The sequence below is a fragment of the Mesocricetus auratus genome, unplaced genomic scaffold (assembly GCF_017639785.1).
Source record: "Mesocricetus auratus isolate SY011 unplaced genomic scaffold, BCM_Maur_2.0 Super-Scaffold_100003, whole genome shotgun sequence".
In the NCBI taxonomy this organism is placed as follows: Eukaryota; Metazoa; Chordata; class Mammalia; order Rodentia; family Cricetidae; genus Mesocricetus; species Mesocricetus auratus.
The window spans coordinates 33,388,025-33,405,101 of NW_024429188.1; the positions used below are offsets into that span (position 1 = coordinate 33,388,025).

The 17,077-nt window shown below is 36.7% G+C and overlaps 1 protein-coding gene across 8 annotated transcripts in view; it reads left to right on the forward strand.

Moving 5' to 3' along the window:
* Positions 1-17,077, forward strand: part of Dmd (dystrophin) — a 2,157,616-nt gene that overhangs the window by 1,456,361 nt on the left and 684,178 nt on the right. For all 8 annotated transcript variants that reach the window (XM_040744180.1, XM_021232987.2, XM_040744181.1 and 5 more), the window contains one exon: positions 9,422-9,530. In XM_040744180.1, coding sequence (XP_040600114.1) covers positions 9,422-9,530 — 109 coding nt within the window. The remainder of the gene's footprint in view (positions 1-9,421; positions 9,531-17,077) is intronic.

Genomic DNA, 17,077 nt, shown 5'->3' on the forward strand with positions numbered 1-17,077 from the left:
TCAGTGGAATTAGGGTGAGGTCAGCCTCTATAGAAAAAAGGTGACCATGCAGTTAACAAACTCCACTCTCATCATTCTGGAGGGAATACAGATTTGTATCTCCTCCATTGGATGGACACCCCTGTGTAATTAACATTCTTGGTTCTCTTAGTGTTTCTCTGTGAGTAAGAGGACCTCTGTGTCTGTAAGAGATAAGTTCATTCTAGTCTTATGGATCTACAAAAACTTAATGCCATATGGGTTTGGCAATGAGTTGAAGTTTAACATCCATTCATAGAATTCACAAATGTTCATTTAATTTGGCTTTTTCTGTTTTTACATAATACATAGAAAAATGCTTCTGTCAAGATATAGACAATTTTGCTTTTCTCATATATATATTAATCAAAGCAGTGATGCTTAACCTAATCTCACTTCCACCTATATACTTAATTCCAAATTTGCTTTGAGGTGAGAACTGGGCTCTATTCAGTATTGCTGTTTCCTTAGTGAAGTAAACTGAGGATTGAAACAAAAGGAAAAAAGTCATACAACTTGTCTCCATCCCACAATTTTCTTAAAGTCATCATGTAAGTCAATATTAGTTTTTTATTCCTGCTTTTCTTGCTTCCCCATTTCCTGTATATTCATCTGATTTGGGAGAAGTAGAACATGAGTAAAAACATGTCTACAGTTCCCTGATTTGTAGAGAAAGCAGAATATCAGGTTAATAGGGATAATGTCTATGATTGATTGGGAGGTATCAGATTTAGAGAAATGGTTGACTCACAACATTTTGTTTTGTTTTGCCATACTGGGCATGGAGCACTCAAGGCCCTGTACATGTTAGACAAGTATTCTACTTAGAGCCACACCTCCTTATGTGAACAATCACCTGGAAAACACCCCAAAATTAGCTGCCATTTTTTAGTATTCTGAAGCACTAAAATCTTACAAAATACTCTCATAGTAGCTTCCTAATCATACAGTCTCTCATGCGCTGTATAGAGACATGAGTCTACTGGCCAGTGTCTGTGGGATTGAGCTGCCATCCTGTCATGAGCTAAGCTGCATGGTGGTTTATTATTTTGCTTATGCAGACTGATACACAATAAAGCAGGTTCAGATGGAGAAAACCTCTAAATAGGTTAGAGTGAGCTTATCAATATGCATAGGTTTAGAAAACAATAAGTACAGACATTTATAAAAATAAATGAACGGTTAAAATAGTAAAGTCTTTAAAAAATAGTAAAATAATAGAAAAAGAACAAGCCACGAAGAGATGGGAAATGCACAGGGAATCTGGATCCTGTATGTTATTATATTGCCTATGGTGGGATGCCTTGCTCAACCTTGATGCAGGGGGAAGAGCCTTGGTCCTGCCACAACTTAATGTACCAGGCTTTGTTAATTTGTCATGGGAGGCCTTACCTTTTCTTATGGGGTGTATTTAGAGGAAGAATGAGAAAATCTGGAGGAGGAGAGTTAGGGGGAACTATGGTTGTTATGTAAAATGAATAAAAAATGAGTCTTTTAAATGTTTTGATTGCTGATGAACAAACAATAGGTGCTGAGAGAAACTGGATTATGAAAACTGCTAAACTAAACCAATCTTTATGTTTTATAAATATCTTAACATAAAAATAGAAGTCAAAAAAACGTTACATTGGAGAAGTTGTTATGCCTTTTTCCACAGAAAACTAAAGGCTGTGGATTAATTGAAGGTTAAAGATAATCAGGTTTGATTAGGAGAGAACCCTGAATATCCTGGCTACAGACTTAAAAAAATAAGTCAAGAAAAACTAAAATAAAGGTGATGTATATTTCACCTGATCAAACATAAGACAAAAAGAAATCATCTTTGGATGTCTTGTATACAACACATAGTCTATATTTATATTAATGTAGACATGCATGTTACCTTTGAATATTTATGTGTTTTAAGAGCAAGGGGACCAGGTATCAAAGAAACTGCTGGTTCAGGTCCTTGAGACTCTCTAAATGCTTCTGTTTCTGTTTCCTCAAAGTTCTGCATCAAGAGTAGCTTCACAAATACTGAATGAAATTCTCTAGCCTCACAGACTATTCTAGTCAGGAGATGACCATTATCCGAATTTCCATAGTGTCCCCAAGTCAACCGGAAGCAGTATAGAGAAAACAACACTCAAATTTACAATAAGTTGGATTTTTTATTTTTGGTCATTCAGTGGGTTATGCATGTTTTTCACTTTTGGGGGGTGTTACAAATTGTTATTGGTGATGGTCAGGAAAAAATCTGAACAAAGAGATTAGATTTTGTGATATTGTTTTGAAAAGAAAAAACAGGGGTTATAGAAATAAAGGGATAAATTATTGAATCTACTTTTAAACTAAAAAAGCAACTGTTAATCTTAACTATTTTACATTGATATGGATTTTATATAGATACAAATTTAGGTTTCCTTTTGTTATACTGTAGATGTGTTTCTACTCTTTTTTACGGTAATTTTGTATATTGATGCAAATTGAAGATTAATTTTGTTAGAACACACTATACATAAACCTCCCTCTTTTTTAAAGGTGTTGTACCTATGTAGTTCATTTAACATTATAAATCAAAATTTTCAATCCTTGAAAGTTATTATTATGAACTATTCCGGATACTAAAGAAATGAAAGTTAGTAGTCACGTATAATAAACTTACAGTCGTGTTTTCAAGGTTAAACAGATATATATTTTACATAGATGATCTTCAAACACTTCAAAGACCTACAGAATATGGCGTTTAAAATGTTTTCTTTACATAGGGATTTTCATGACAATGAAACATGCCTGCTCCTGGAAGCACCAATTTACTTTAGAGAAGATGATGGGTGTCAAAGAATCTCCATATGGAGTTTGCTTTCAATGTGACAAAACTAGACATTTGAGCAGGAAAGTGCTCTTGTTTTGACTGCTGACAGTATGCTATATAAACTGGACAGGCAGGACTCAAAGAGAAAAGACTATTGAACATTGCCAAGATAAGATGGGGCTATTCTTTAAAATTCCTGCTTCATAAAAATGTCTTTGTGGTATTCTACAGAACACATAGGAAAGAGATTGCTAAACATTGCCAAGATTAGGTAGGACAGTCATTCAGAACTTCTTCGTAAAAATTCTGCCAGATATTCTAGGCATGTAGGCCAAAAATGGACTTCCCAGTGTTGCAGATGAACCTTGGGTGATTGTTCAGGCAGCCAGGTGTCTGTCGTTTCTATAGTTTTGGAAGTGACTTTACCTGTAATTCCTATTTACTCAGGTGATATTAAATCCTTCTGTGGTCATTGATGGAGTTGAAGACTAGGTAGTTATAGTTGCAATTTTGCTTGGTTATGATAGAATATAATTAGGTACAGATTTTTAGATTCATCAAGACAGAATAACTAATGAAGTATTTTCCCCAAATATGTCAAATACAATTGGACTGGGCATTGTAAATGTAATTCTTACTTGATAATTTTTCTTATTGTATATAGTTTTACTATGTTACAGTTAAAACCTTTCTTTTTATATAAACATAAAGGAGGAAATATTGGTGAATAATATTTTTCATACACTGTAAAGAAGTGTCCCTCAGATTAGTTTAATAAAAAGTTAAACAGTCAATAGTTTGGCAGGATTTGCAGGGCAGAGAGATTCCTGGGAAGAAGAGAGAGTTACCAGCCAGATCTGGAGGTAGCAGGAAAACAGCATGGGCAATGCAGAATGAAGGTAATAAATCCACAAGACAGAAGGTAAATTAATAGAAATGTGTTAATTTAAGTTATAAGAGCTAGTTAGAAACAATGCTAAGCTATAAGTCAAGCTTTCATGTTTAATAACAGGTTTCCATGTTTTAATTTTGGAACTTACATGTGAGACATAACGACTCTCTACATAAAACACTTTGTATCAATATTATAGAATCATATATCTGAAATTTAAAACTTTTATTTACAATATGGTACTTTTCAAATAACCACATGATTCTTTTAAAGCCAATGGGTGTAGTTGAAGTTTCTTTGACTGCCTGCTCTCAATTAATGATGTAGTGTCTTATTACTAGCTGTAAAGTCTTGGTCCTAGTATAAGCTTGTTCCCAACTAGCTCTAAAAACTTAACCCATTTATATTAGTCTAGGTTCTTCCATACTGTACATCCTACTTCTTCTATATCTCACTGGTGACTCTCTGACTCTCACATTCATGATCCAAGTTCCTCTCCTGCCTAGCTATTGACTATTCAGTACCATATTAAACAAATCAGAAGATGCCTAAGGCTTACGAGTTAAGACAAATACAACTTCACAATATACAAAAAGGTTATCCCACAACATCTCTACCTTTTTGTCCAAATAAAAAGGAACTGTTTTTAACTTTAACACTGTAAAGCTGTATACAATAAGAGCACTTATGTCCAGTCCATTTGTTTTTGGTAACTATAAAGATAATATTCTGTTATCTATCCTATCTTGGTGAGTCTCAAGTTTTTTTTTTTTTGGTTTTTACGAGACAGGGTTTCTCTGTATTGTTTCAGAGGCTATCGGTCCAGCCCGGCCTCGAACTCACAGAGATCTGCCTGCCTCTGCCTCTGAGTGCTGGGATTAAAGGCGTGCGCCACCACCGGCCAGCTTGAGTCTCAAGTTTTATACCTAAATTAATTTCTACTAAAACATATATCACCAACCTAAAAATATCTTTTTAGATTAGAACACTTGATAAACAACTTAAGATTTTGTTTCTCAAAATTTATAACTTTACATCACTTTTGTAAGATACTTTTCTGAATTTGGTAACAAAGAAATCTGTAAAACTATAATTATCTATTCTTCAACCTGATCAAAGAACTGAGAAGTCTAAAATATTACCTGAGTACACAGGAAATGAAGAAGAAATGACTTCCAAAACTAAAGAAATGGCGGAGACAGCTGACTGCCTGAACAGTCACCGAAGATTCTTTTGCAATGGTGGGGCATCAATCTTTGAGCTACAGACCTAGAAAATCTGACACACTTTTTGGTAAAGCAGAAATTTTGAAGGACTGGACTATTTTGTCTTGACAAATTTGGCAATTGACTTCCTTTGTGTCCTTTTTTTCCAATTTGGACAGCATACTGTCAGCAGTCAAAACAAGAGCAGTTTCTTGGTCAAAACGATAGTTTTGTCACATTAAAAGCAAATTGCACACGGATTTACTTTGATACCTATTATCTTTGCTGAAGTAAATCGGTGCTGTCAGGAGCAGACATAACTCACTGTCATGAAAATCCTTATGTTATTAAAACATTTTAAATGCCATATTCTCTAGATCTCTGAAGTGTCTCAAGATCACCTATCTTAAATATACTTTGGTTGAAACTTGAAAACATACCTAACTCGACCACATGTTTGATTGTTATTGATGACTAACTACTAACCTGTATTTCTTAATTATCCTAAATAGTTTGTAACAATATCTTTCAAGGACTAGAACTTTCCATTACATCATCAATGATATGCATATGTATGGTACCTTAAATAAGAGTAGCAACATATATACAGAATATTATAACAAAAGTAACATTAAATATTAATCAATATATAAAAATCCATACCAATGTATAATACTTGAGACAAGCAGTTGTTTGTTTAAAAATATATCCAATTATCTACCCATTTATCCTTTCATTCTTATATGCCCCTGGTTTTTTTTCACTGGATATGAGAGAAAGGATAGAGGAAAGAAAAAGAAAGAAACAAATCACTTAATCTAACCTTTGGTTTCCTCCCTGACCACAACCAATAATAATTTGCAGCTATTCCCTCTAAATGATGACAAACATCCATAATTCATAAAATGACCCAAACAATGTACCCTACCACTTGGGAATGGGGGCATAGTGTTCTCAAAATTACTTCCTGTTGTCTAGTGGTAATGGCATTGTTGGGGAATTCTGAGAAATTTGGAATAATGGTCAAGTCCTGGGAAAGCTAGCTCTATCATTTGTTGTCCAATCTCTGTGTGAAGGGAAAGTGCAAGGCTTACCTGAAGTTCTGGCTGAAGTAGTTTATGAAGCTGGTTCACCTCAGTTAACAGCTTTAAAGTTGTTCTGGATGCAGATTTTCATGGAAACTACAAAAGAGGCATTCAGTGATATTGGATCACCTAGGCTACTGGTCGTCATTGGTGTCTGGTCCTTTTTTTCTGAAAACATACAAAATTTTAAAGGTAACATACATATTTGAATTAACACAAGTATGCGCTGTGAATTGTTTACAAATTAGCTAAAGATGACTTTTTGATCTGTGTGTGAGCATTACAGTAAAAGGCATCAGTCAACTTTATAACTCTGTTTGGACTACATAGTCAAACTGTAATATAAATTTCCATCCATTCCATGTGAAAGGATGGCACATAATAATAAGTCATGAGGATTCTGTAAACAACAAGATTTATCATGTCTCCTCTAGTATTAGAGATGTTCCCAAGTAATGGGACTAGCATCTATGTCACCTGTTCTGTAAAAACAAACCTCCATCCATGTCAAATAATAAGTCATGAGTACTTGATAGGAAACAAGATTTATATCTTATCCAGTCTCAGGCCTATTCCTATGTCAAGGGATCAGCATGTATGTCACCTGTCTTGTAATTGTTCTTGGTTTCTTCCTTCATGTCTGCAATCAAGATTTTCAGGAAGTCTCCCCTGGTCAAATCTGATCTTTATTAATTGCAAAGGAATCCATAGATTTTTGTTTCCTATGGAAACAAAGGCATAACCTCTCTATAATGCAATACATTTCCTGACTTCCCTTCCCAAGTTAAGACATCCTTAATGTATAGGCTGATTTAATGTATCATTTTCCTCCACAATCCAATGTCTATCTGCAGCTGTTCATTTTTCTCATTAGCATTTCAAAATTACAGTTAATAAAACATGATATAGGATCCAGATGCCTTATGTTATGAAAGTCCTGTAGCTTATTTTTCTGTATTATTTTATTTTTTTCTCTAAAGACTTCACTTTATTACATTTAAGCTATTTTTCTGTGACTATTTATACTCATTTTCTTTTCTTTCTCCAGCACGTAAGCACATTTCAAGCATACTGTACCTAGTTAGACTTTTTTTCAGTCTAGACCTGGCTTTCTGCGTGCTGTGGCTCAGAAAATTGCTGAGAAGCCCTTCTGTGCATCTTCAGACTCCTTTTGTGCCCCTGTTTAGCACATGGCATTGGCAGCTGGCTGTAACTCCCTTGGGTCTGTGAGAGCTGAGCCTTCTGCCCTTGGGCACAGGCCAGGAGCTGCATTAACTGCCCCATCTCTAGAAAGTTTTTGAGCCACGCTCTGGCAGGCATTTCTACCTAGTCCATCACCAGACAGTATACCAGCTGCATATAGTCCTTATTCTTGGATATATGGGGCTCCACATTGGACACTAACTATAGTTGAACATTTTTTGGACCTTCAGCTCCAAAATAAGGACATAAAGACTTATTATTAAATATGAAATTAAATATGAAAGCTTGGCATTACTTAGGCTTGTTCCCAATAAGCTCTTAAAACTGAACTCCTTTATATTAATCTACTTTCAGCCACATGACTTGCTACTTCTCTATACTGTACATCTAACCTCTTCTGCATCTAACTGGCAAATCTCTATCTCTCAGATTCTTTCCCCACATTTCTCTCTCTCCCTGGAAGCCTTGCCTAGCTAAACCAATCAGAGGTAGATGAGTTAAAACAGACACATGTATGTTGTTCAAAAAGATTATCCCATAACACCCAGGTGAAAGCATAGCTGAGTGGTATAACACTTACTTAATAAGAACATAGGCTAGGTTTCACCACCGGGACATACAAAAAAGGCTTCCAGTTGAAGACTACAGGTAACACACCAGTAGTAAAAATTAGAACTCTTTAGCTTATTAGTAGAGGAGAAAACACTTCAAAAAGACCATATGCCATCTTTATCAGAAAACATTTAATTTTAAGAAGGATAAGCAAAGTGAAAGCCATGTTCAAATTAGATGCTGTCAAGAAGCAGTCAAAATGATTATCAAAGTTAATGCAGAGTTCGAGAAGGATTAAGTGGGGCTAAATGATATCATTGTTCAAGAAGCAGTAGTACATATGAGCCATTTCTGTGATGGCAGAGAAGCCCTGTCTGTCTCTGCATTGGTTTAAATCTAGTTGTGGAGTGTCCTTGTCTCTACCTTGCTTGTTTTCTCTGTGTTTTGTTTGTTTGTTTGTCTTTCTGTTTGTCTGTTCAAGTGGAATCATCATGGGCTAGGTGGCTGCCAGTTAAAACTAAGTTTATTTTCGACATTCTCAAAGCTTTCACTGAAAGCTTTACTCCCAAGCATCAGTACCTGTATACAATATATTAGAAAAGCTGATGTTTTCATTTTTAACTATTTTTACAAGAATAGTACACTTATTCTTTCTTTTACAATAATCTTTCAAATGAATTTTTAACAATTACTTTTACTACTTTTTATACAGTAGGAATGATTGCTAATGGTCTATCAATTGTCTCTGTTTAACCAAAATCTCTTATACTCTTCTAGAAGCCTCCCCAGCATACCTACTTATGATGAGTTGAGCACATTATCCAAATTAATTTGTTTTTCAAACTAAGCAGCTGAAACAGAAGCTATAATGAAGGCTCAAATATGAGTCAAATTACTTCTGAGGAAATATCTGAGAGTATCAATTTAGTATCTTACAGCAACTAAGCATCATTTTTGAGATTTTAATTTCACCTTTAGTCTTCCCATAGATGGATTTACACGGTGAAACAGGATGAAATGGTGCAGTTGCAGTGTGCACATGCACATCTGGATAAATGTAGTCATAGTTTTTTCATGCCAATCATTCTCACAAGACATGAATTTAAAATCTTAAAACTCATAATTTCAAAGACTTTAGAATTACTGTCCATTTATATTTCTATGTGTTCATGTGTGTTCACTTACTTATGGGTAGATGCTCACATACAAATGTGATGTTCATATGTGCACACATGGAAGCCAAAGGACAGCATTGGCTGTCTTCTTTGTCAATTCTGCACCATATTTGGGGGGAAAGGATATTTCAATGAGCCTGAAGCTTATGGATTAGCTAGAATGACTAACCAAGGAGCTTAGGGGATTCACTTATCTCTTCACAGAGCATCCAGGATCACAGATACAAGCTACCACATCTTTTTTTTAACATAGCCGGAGTAACCAGACTCAGATCCTTATCTTTGCATAGCACACAATTTTTTAATCGTTGGACCATTTCTAACACCTTCTCTTAAAATTTCATATCAAAAGCAAAATGTTCTCTTAGAAAACACTTTTTCTTATGATTACACATGTTCTTCATAAAGAATACACTCAAAAATGCATTAATAACTCAATGAGTTACATTATATTGGAAGTGATGGTAAGATCAGTAACCTATGCTTTTGTATTAAAGAGAAAGTTAGAAGATCTGAGATCTGAGTGGGAGGCTGTAAACCATTTACTTCGGGAGCTGAGGACAAAGCAGCCTGATCGTGTCCCTGGACTTACTACTGTCGGAGCCTGTAAGTACATTGTGTCCCAGGTGTTCACTTTCACTTTAGCTGTTTGCTGAAAACCATGGCTATAATGTTTTCTCTGAGTGAAAAGGAAAATTGGTTTCTGATTCTGCAGAAAGGAGTAAACATATATGTTGTTTAATATGCAAAATGTCTTTGGATGGTTTCACTGAACAGTGAGAGGTTTATGGCCTATATTTTCTGAAGATCCAACTTCAAGGAAAAGAAAAGGGCAGGTGATGAGAAGCCATAATGAGTTAAACAGATATTTTAGCTTGTTCTTTAAAAGCATTAAAGCTGGCTGGCTGTGTGGAGCAGTGCTAAATCATTAGCAAAAAGCACTTCTTTTTTATTCCTGCTTCATTAGAAACAGGGAATTCATAGGAGTTGCTTTTAACTAAAGTTAAAATGGTTCTTAATAAGGAAAGTCAATAAATCACCACATCTCTATCATCTAAGAACAAACATCAAGGTGAATGTGTAATGACACCGGAGACTTGAAAAGATGTGCAAGCATTTTGGGTTTTTTTGTTTGGTTGGATGGTTGGTTTAGTTTTTGTCAACATGGTGCAGTGAAATTGATACATCAAGATTCTAGTGAATAAATTACCTCAGTTTTATTTCCATTTATGAACCCAAATTTTTGGTTCTCTGTACACAACTTCATGGCTGTCCATATACAATCCTTTATTGGTGTTTGTTCTCTAGATGTCATTGGCATGTTCAATCTCAGAGTCTGTAATGCTGCGAAGATATTGTGTTCCAATGATATTTTTATAAACTTGTGAAATGTGGAACTTAAGGGTTTGTATTTACATGTAAGTTACTGTGAATATTATAGGAGTGATAAAAGTCAGTGAACAAAAAGTATTTAACATGATGTGTTCCTAAATGGTATGATGATGTTTCTAACTGGAAATGCATTAAAAGGTTTGGTTTACAAGAATATATATATATATATATATATATATATAATTAATCTATTGAGTCAACATATGTGGAGCAATTTCTGTGTGTTAGACATCAGACTAAGTGCTGAGAATTCATCATAAAATAAGTCTCTCATTTTATGAAGCACAATCAAACCAGAATAGAAAGATTATATGCCAATGAAAATAAAAAGCATTATCTAAGTTATAAGTGAGGTGAAGTTTACAGATTAATACCCAAGTAGCTTAGGACAGAAAGGCATAAGGTGAAGCCCTAGCCCTTTCAAACTTATCTGCATTTTAGTGGACTCTCCAGGTGATTCCATCACACACTGGATAGTGGAAAGGGGAGAAAATAGGGAAGTGACTGGGGATAAGGGCATTATTGTCTGTAGTGTAGCTAGGCAAGATGTTCTGGCCTGAACACATCAGAAAGGTGATGCTATACAGTGAACATTGTCTGTGTATGCACAGAAATTATGAAAGGCAGAATAAAAAGTTGCAGCTGCTACACTGAGAAAGGTACTAGAGTGGGAAAAGGGCTACACAAAGAACAAGAAAGAGCAGTGAAGGAAGACAGGATTGTCAGGTACCTCCTTCACTCATTTCCCCCTCAGTGAGAACTTCATCACTATCTATGGCTCCTCGTTCTCCCCACCATCCCTGGTATATTGATACTAGTGGGTATTCTGACCTTATCTTCAGCTCCGAGCAACTGGAGAGAGATGGAAGTACAACGACCAAATTGGAAAAATGGGAGAGGAATTTTCTCAAACAGGGGATTTTCATCTACTCAAGTAAATGGACCAATAATTGGGCATAAAGTCTGCATAGTAAAAACACAAATATTGAGTACAAAGTACCAACAGGGTATCAGAATCTGCTTTTATTCCAAGACAGTTTTTCTTATGTAGTAGTTTAAGCATGAGGATTAAGAATTGTTTGTATTCTTGGCTATGTGACACAGAGTAATTTAATTTTAACTCTATTATTTAAAAGTAACTAATTTATAATATGACTTGATTATATGATTATGATTCCTTAGACTATTTTATAATATGATGGGGTTTATAATTTACCATGATTGTTTCCCAAAGTCTGCCTTTGCATGTACAGCTTCCTTCAGAACACTTAGGCTTTTATCCCCAAAATAATTGTAAAGTAAGTATGATTATTCACAAGTTTTTGAAAAGCAAGAAACCCAAGACATAGAAGGAATACTGCTAGTTTAAGGCCACACAGTTACAAAAAAGGGAAATAGGCTTGTAATCCAATTACAACAATTGCTGTTTTGTTTCATTACTGTATTGTCCCATAACACAATGGAAATTCTAGAGAAATGCAGCGAGCAAGTAGCTAATGCTAATTTAATGTAGTCTTAGATTTCTAGGGGATAATAACAACCTGTATTGCTGTATCTTGAAATCAGTTTTCTCTAAGTTTCTTACAAGCATAGAATGCTGAGCCCAGAATAATCATTAAAATTGTCATTTGGCTGAATATTTTTCTTTTACATGTGTGGAGACTGAGGTTCAAATCGGCTTTTGATTTGATTTGATTTGATTATTTTTCAAAGTAGCCTTTTGAAAGCACTAAAGTAAGTTCCCCTGTAGCTGTTTACTTCCATTATATAATGTGATGCACTCGTCTAGTTTGAGCTGTAAAAATTGTTCAAACCTACAAGATAAGTAGGCATTCTCCAACAAATGTTTGATATGTTTTGGTAATCCTAAATATCTGAGTGTCTCAGTTACTTATTATTGCATAAAATACCCCCAAACTTAGTGACCTAAAGCAATTTTACTTACTTGATTTTGACATTTTGTACTGTGATATTTGGATGGTTACTGTTATCATCTTGCCTAGTCGAATCTATCTGAATGCAATTTGGCATCTCTTGAGCTAGAAGGTCTAAATAGCCTCCTCAGATGTCTGAGAGGTGGCAGTTGGCTAGAGATCCTCAGTCCTTTGCACAGCCCTGAACCCTTGGTACACATGCATCCTTGCTACATATACATCCTCTGGTATATCTTCATTCTTTGATGCTCTCAAGAAAGTCTTCCTCTAAGATGCAGAGTGTGGAATCTTTAAGGTCTCATGATGCTTAGAATTTGGCATTTAAATGTTACTTCCACTGTTCTCTCTTTGTCAATGTAACTTGAAAGCTCAGCCCAGATGATGGGTAGGGTCATGATTACCCCTTAAAAGAGTTACATTGTTAGCATGCATGATTCCACAGGAGAAATGACTGTAGTCACCTTTATATGTAAAGTACCACATTTGGGGACCAACAAAGGACACAAGTGATTTTCACCCAGTGCCCCTATGTTTGTGGTTTTCAAGTTTCACCATGTGAAAAAAAAAGCATCAACTTCTTACTAAAGTACCTTAGAGTTTCTGATTCAGTACATTTGAGGTGAAAGTTGCAACTCTAAAAGGTTCAAGGGTGAGGCCAGTACTCTTGATCTTGGGAATGATGTTTGAACACTGCTGTTCCAGGACTCAGTTGCTTGGGAAATTATATCCTTCTACCCATTGCTCTGTGCAACTGATTGGGATTACCAGTGAAACTCAGTGCTGTGGCTGCCAAAGGAACTTCCTTATAATCCCAGCATTTTCTGTCTCTGTCATTTCTGACCAGGGACTTTGTAGTTTAGAAGTTCAGGGAGGTAGAAAGCACAACATCCAGGCAATAGTTATCCACCAGAGTAACTCTGGGTCCCTAGCAGACAGTTATCTGGAAAATATCAATGTTTGCATGAAGTTTCTCTAGAGAAGGCAAGGGACATTTTTAGCCAGCCAGCCAGAACTTAGCGTTGGTATGAAGGTCTCTACGCAGATGGAATCAAAGAGGCAGCAAATCTGATAGTAAATGTCACTGTGAATTGTTTCTTATCCACAAGCTGCTGGGCCTCAGAACATTCATGTTCTACAGAACCCCACTTAGCATTTTCAAAATAAATCAGACAGAAAATATTCTTAGTATGAGTGCCCCAAGTGAGGAAATTTAATACAACTGTGTGAGGACAAGAGCTATGGAAAAGGCTGTTGATAGAGATTTGTTGTTGATTAAGTATTCATAAAACAATTCTTGCTGCAATTTTAGAGGTAGTGGAACTCAAGTGCAATTCTGAAAGTACAGTATCAGAAGTAAAATAGCCTACATGATAGCTGGGTATGTTGACATACTTGGGAGGCAGAGCCAGGCAGATCTCTGAGAGTCTGAGACCATCCTTGTATACATAGAGAATTCCAACATATCCAAGGCTACAAAGAGAGATCCTTTCTCACCCCACCCCAAAGATATTCTAAAATCTAATTTCAGTTTTGTTACTAAATAGTGAACACTTAGTGTAGAGAGTCAAATGCATTTTTACCTTTATCAGTCATGTAGTCAACTCTGTAACCGTATATTAAATGTAGCCATATCATAGGCATTACATGAAAATGGAATGGCTCTGTTCGAAAGACACCTTATTACAGAACCAAAGTGGATGTCTTAGAACCTATTCTGTACCACTTTAACATTTAGCTTCCTCTTACTATAGAAGAAACTTGCTCAATTTCAGAATACCTTGGAATCCTTGAGGAAGAAACATCAGTGGGAAAACACTTAATACTGTTGCAGATAATTTGTAGACTAAATCTTTAATCCTCGTTCCACACTTGAGTATGACATCTTCCAGACATATTCTCAGCCAATGGCATGTTTGCTGACTTTTAAGGGAAGGGACAGTAGTGATTCTTTTCAATTGCATGTTCTTTTCCCCTCTTTTATTATAGTTTCCTCTGCCTCTGCTCCTCCCAGTTTCTGCCAATCTCTCTTCCCTTTCTGTCTTTCTGTTCTGGAAATGAAAGGACTTCTAAGAGATAACAGTCAAATGTAACAAAATAAAATATAAGATAAAAGAAAAACCATCACATGAGGCAAACAAACAGAAGGAAAGGAGCCCAAGAGAAATCACAAGAATAAGAGAACCATTTATACACATAATCTGCACCCATGTAGCAGCTCACAACTGTCCTTAACTGCAGTTCCAGAGAACCTGACATCCTGTTCCAATGTCCTCAAATACCATGCATGCATGTGGTACACCACTGCATGCAGGCAAAAATCCATGAAAATAAAAATATACAAGTAAAACTATAATAGATTTACTTTTTTCTTTCATTACTGGACTTCAACACAGACCCATTACCTGCATGCTATTTCTTTCTATATAGTATTTTAAAAACTGAGGGCCCACTAGAATCTCTCCTAGTCTAAGAAGGGAGCAATCATGGTATTTTCCCTTCTTTAAGGCAACAGGGCCAAAATTAATTAAAATGAGAACAGTTTAAGATTCATTGACATCTAATCTTCTTAATGTCTGCCTGGCTACCTAAAAAATGGTCTTCTTGTATCTGCAGTGATCAGGACAGAGGGAAACAAGGTGCTGTGCGGACTGCATCTGAGAATGTAGCGAGGTGGTCGGGATAGATGACACAGAGACCGGTCGGTTGCTTTAAGAAAAACTTTATGCTTCCCAAGTCAGCTTAGGAGGAGACCCCAGTCCACTTAGGAGAGAGCTCTCAGGAGAAGTCTCTCCAAGAAAAATCGCTTCCCTTTTTAAGAACTTCTGCCATCCATCTACATACAATTCTTTCCAGACTTCTCAACCTCCTGGCTGGTGGTTCAATCACCGGCCCCAGAATCGGGGAGACACAGCAGGGGGGACAGGAAGAGGCATCTAGCCATCTAGCCGTAGGGAGTGTGAAAGTCATGGTATCTCAGTGAGCTAGCCCTTATCTGAGCCCTATCAAGAGCTTTATAGCACTGAATTGTTTTCAGTAAACATTACACAGCTGCCTGCTCCCAGGCCGAAGGGGAAGTGGGTTTCTGCTCAAGGTCTGGTGTCCCCACAATTCACCCCTTTTTATTTTTAAATGAGGCACTCCTGGCTTAGGTCAAGTAGGGTCACCCTCCCTGGCCCGTCTTTGGGGGACCTTGAACCCCTGTCTTAGGTGGAAGGGGGTCTTCCCCACAGGTTGTCCGTCTTTGGAGAGACCCCAACCTTAGAATCATCAGTAATAAGGCTTTATGGCTATCAGGATTGCCATGGGCTAAGGCACTTTGAACTCAGCATGAAGCCAGAATGCCTACTGTCACTGTTACCATTTCTAGGACCCGCACTGACATAGCGCCTCTCTGTCACCTGCCCATCCCCCGATCTGGGCCTTAGCATTCTACCACCAGCCTTTCTTTGCTACAAGGGTGATTTATAGTTACAATTTGACGGTTAAAACAGTGATAAAGTTTACAATCATTTTAAGATCTACTTAGGAAAGCATTAGATAGTGCACTTGCACAGATACATTAGGTACAATCATTGATGTTACACATGTAGCATTATAAAAAAATATGAACAAGAGGCTTGTTGCATTATTTACAGAGTACCAACTTGTTCCTGTGGTGATGTAGTCTGTAGATTTAATGTCAGTAGTATCAGCCGAACATGTAACCCGAGTCAAAGTCTTTTTGTCGCACCAGGACAAACCACATTTCTCCAGAAAAACACACTGGCATAGGTGTGATTCCAGAAACAGAAACTACCAAGTCTGATATTTCAAGTGACCATGTCCTGTTCAAATACTGAAAAGAGGCTTTTGCCACTCATCACAGTCCATACCAATGTCCAAATGTTTTAAATGGGTCCTTTTTCCCCCAAAGGGAAAAGCTGGCAAAATGAATTCTGTTGTTTTAAGGTGTATCAAAGGCTAGCTGCTAATCTTCCAGTTTTGTTGGCTTTGGGATGAAAACTCACGTGTCCAGGAGGTTGATGTAGCAAGCCTGATGAGAAACTGGAAATCTCGAACTGACTGTTTTATTTCTTTCTCGGGCTGTAGATTTGATGACATCAAGGGTCAGGAACACCAACTTAGGAGATCTCGAACTGGCTTGAGCAGGCTCCCACGGTCTCAGGTCCAGTTTTCTCTGCTCCATGCATCTCACCAAATGTTGTGACAGCTACTGAAGCTTTATTCTTTTCCTGTAAGAAAACACAAACATGCCCTCGACCCCAAATTAGGGTCTTCTCTACTGTCTAGTGTATGGATGTTTCCATTTGACCTGAGCAATAGTTGTTTAACTTTCATTACGTCAGAATCTGTCTGAAGCAGATTCCTCACTGGCATTTACATTTTAAAAATTTTTAAATGAGGAGTGGATTATTTAATGAATCATGTGGGGACTGGGGACATTACTCCCCCTTTTATTTTTAAATTTTGTTTGAACTGTTGAAGTTGGACCATAACAGTAGAAGGATTTGTCTACCCTCCTTAGTCAACTATCTAGGTGAATTGGGATCACTATTTAAAGTATTAGTTGATGTCCTTTAAAAGGGACATAACCATTAAGTACCTTTGAGAATCATTTAAGGATTGTAAACTATACTATGTCCCAAATAGTCCCTTTTTTTTTTAACCTGTAGCTCTCACTAGCTGACAAGGCCTCGTTTGCATCTGAACTGACAAGGCCTAATTTGCATCTACACAGATGCCTTTGGGGGTGGGGGCCTGCCAAAGTGGCAGGACAGTTCCTTGAAAAAAAACCTCTCTCTCTCTTTTTTTTTTTTTGACTGGCTC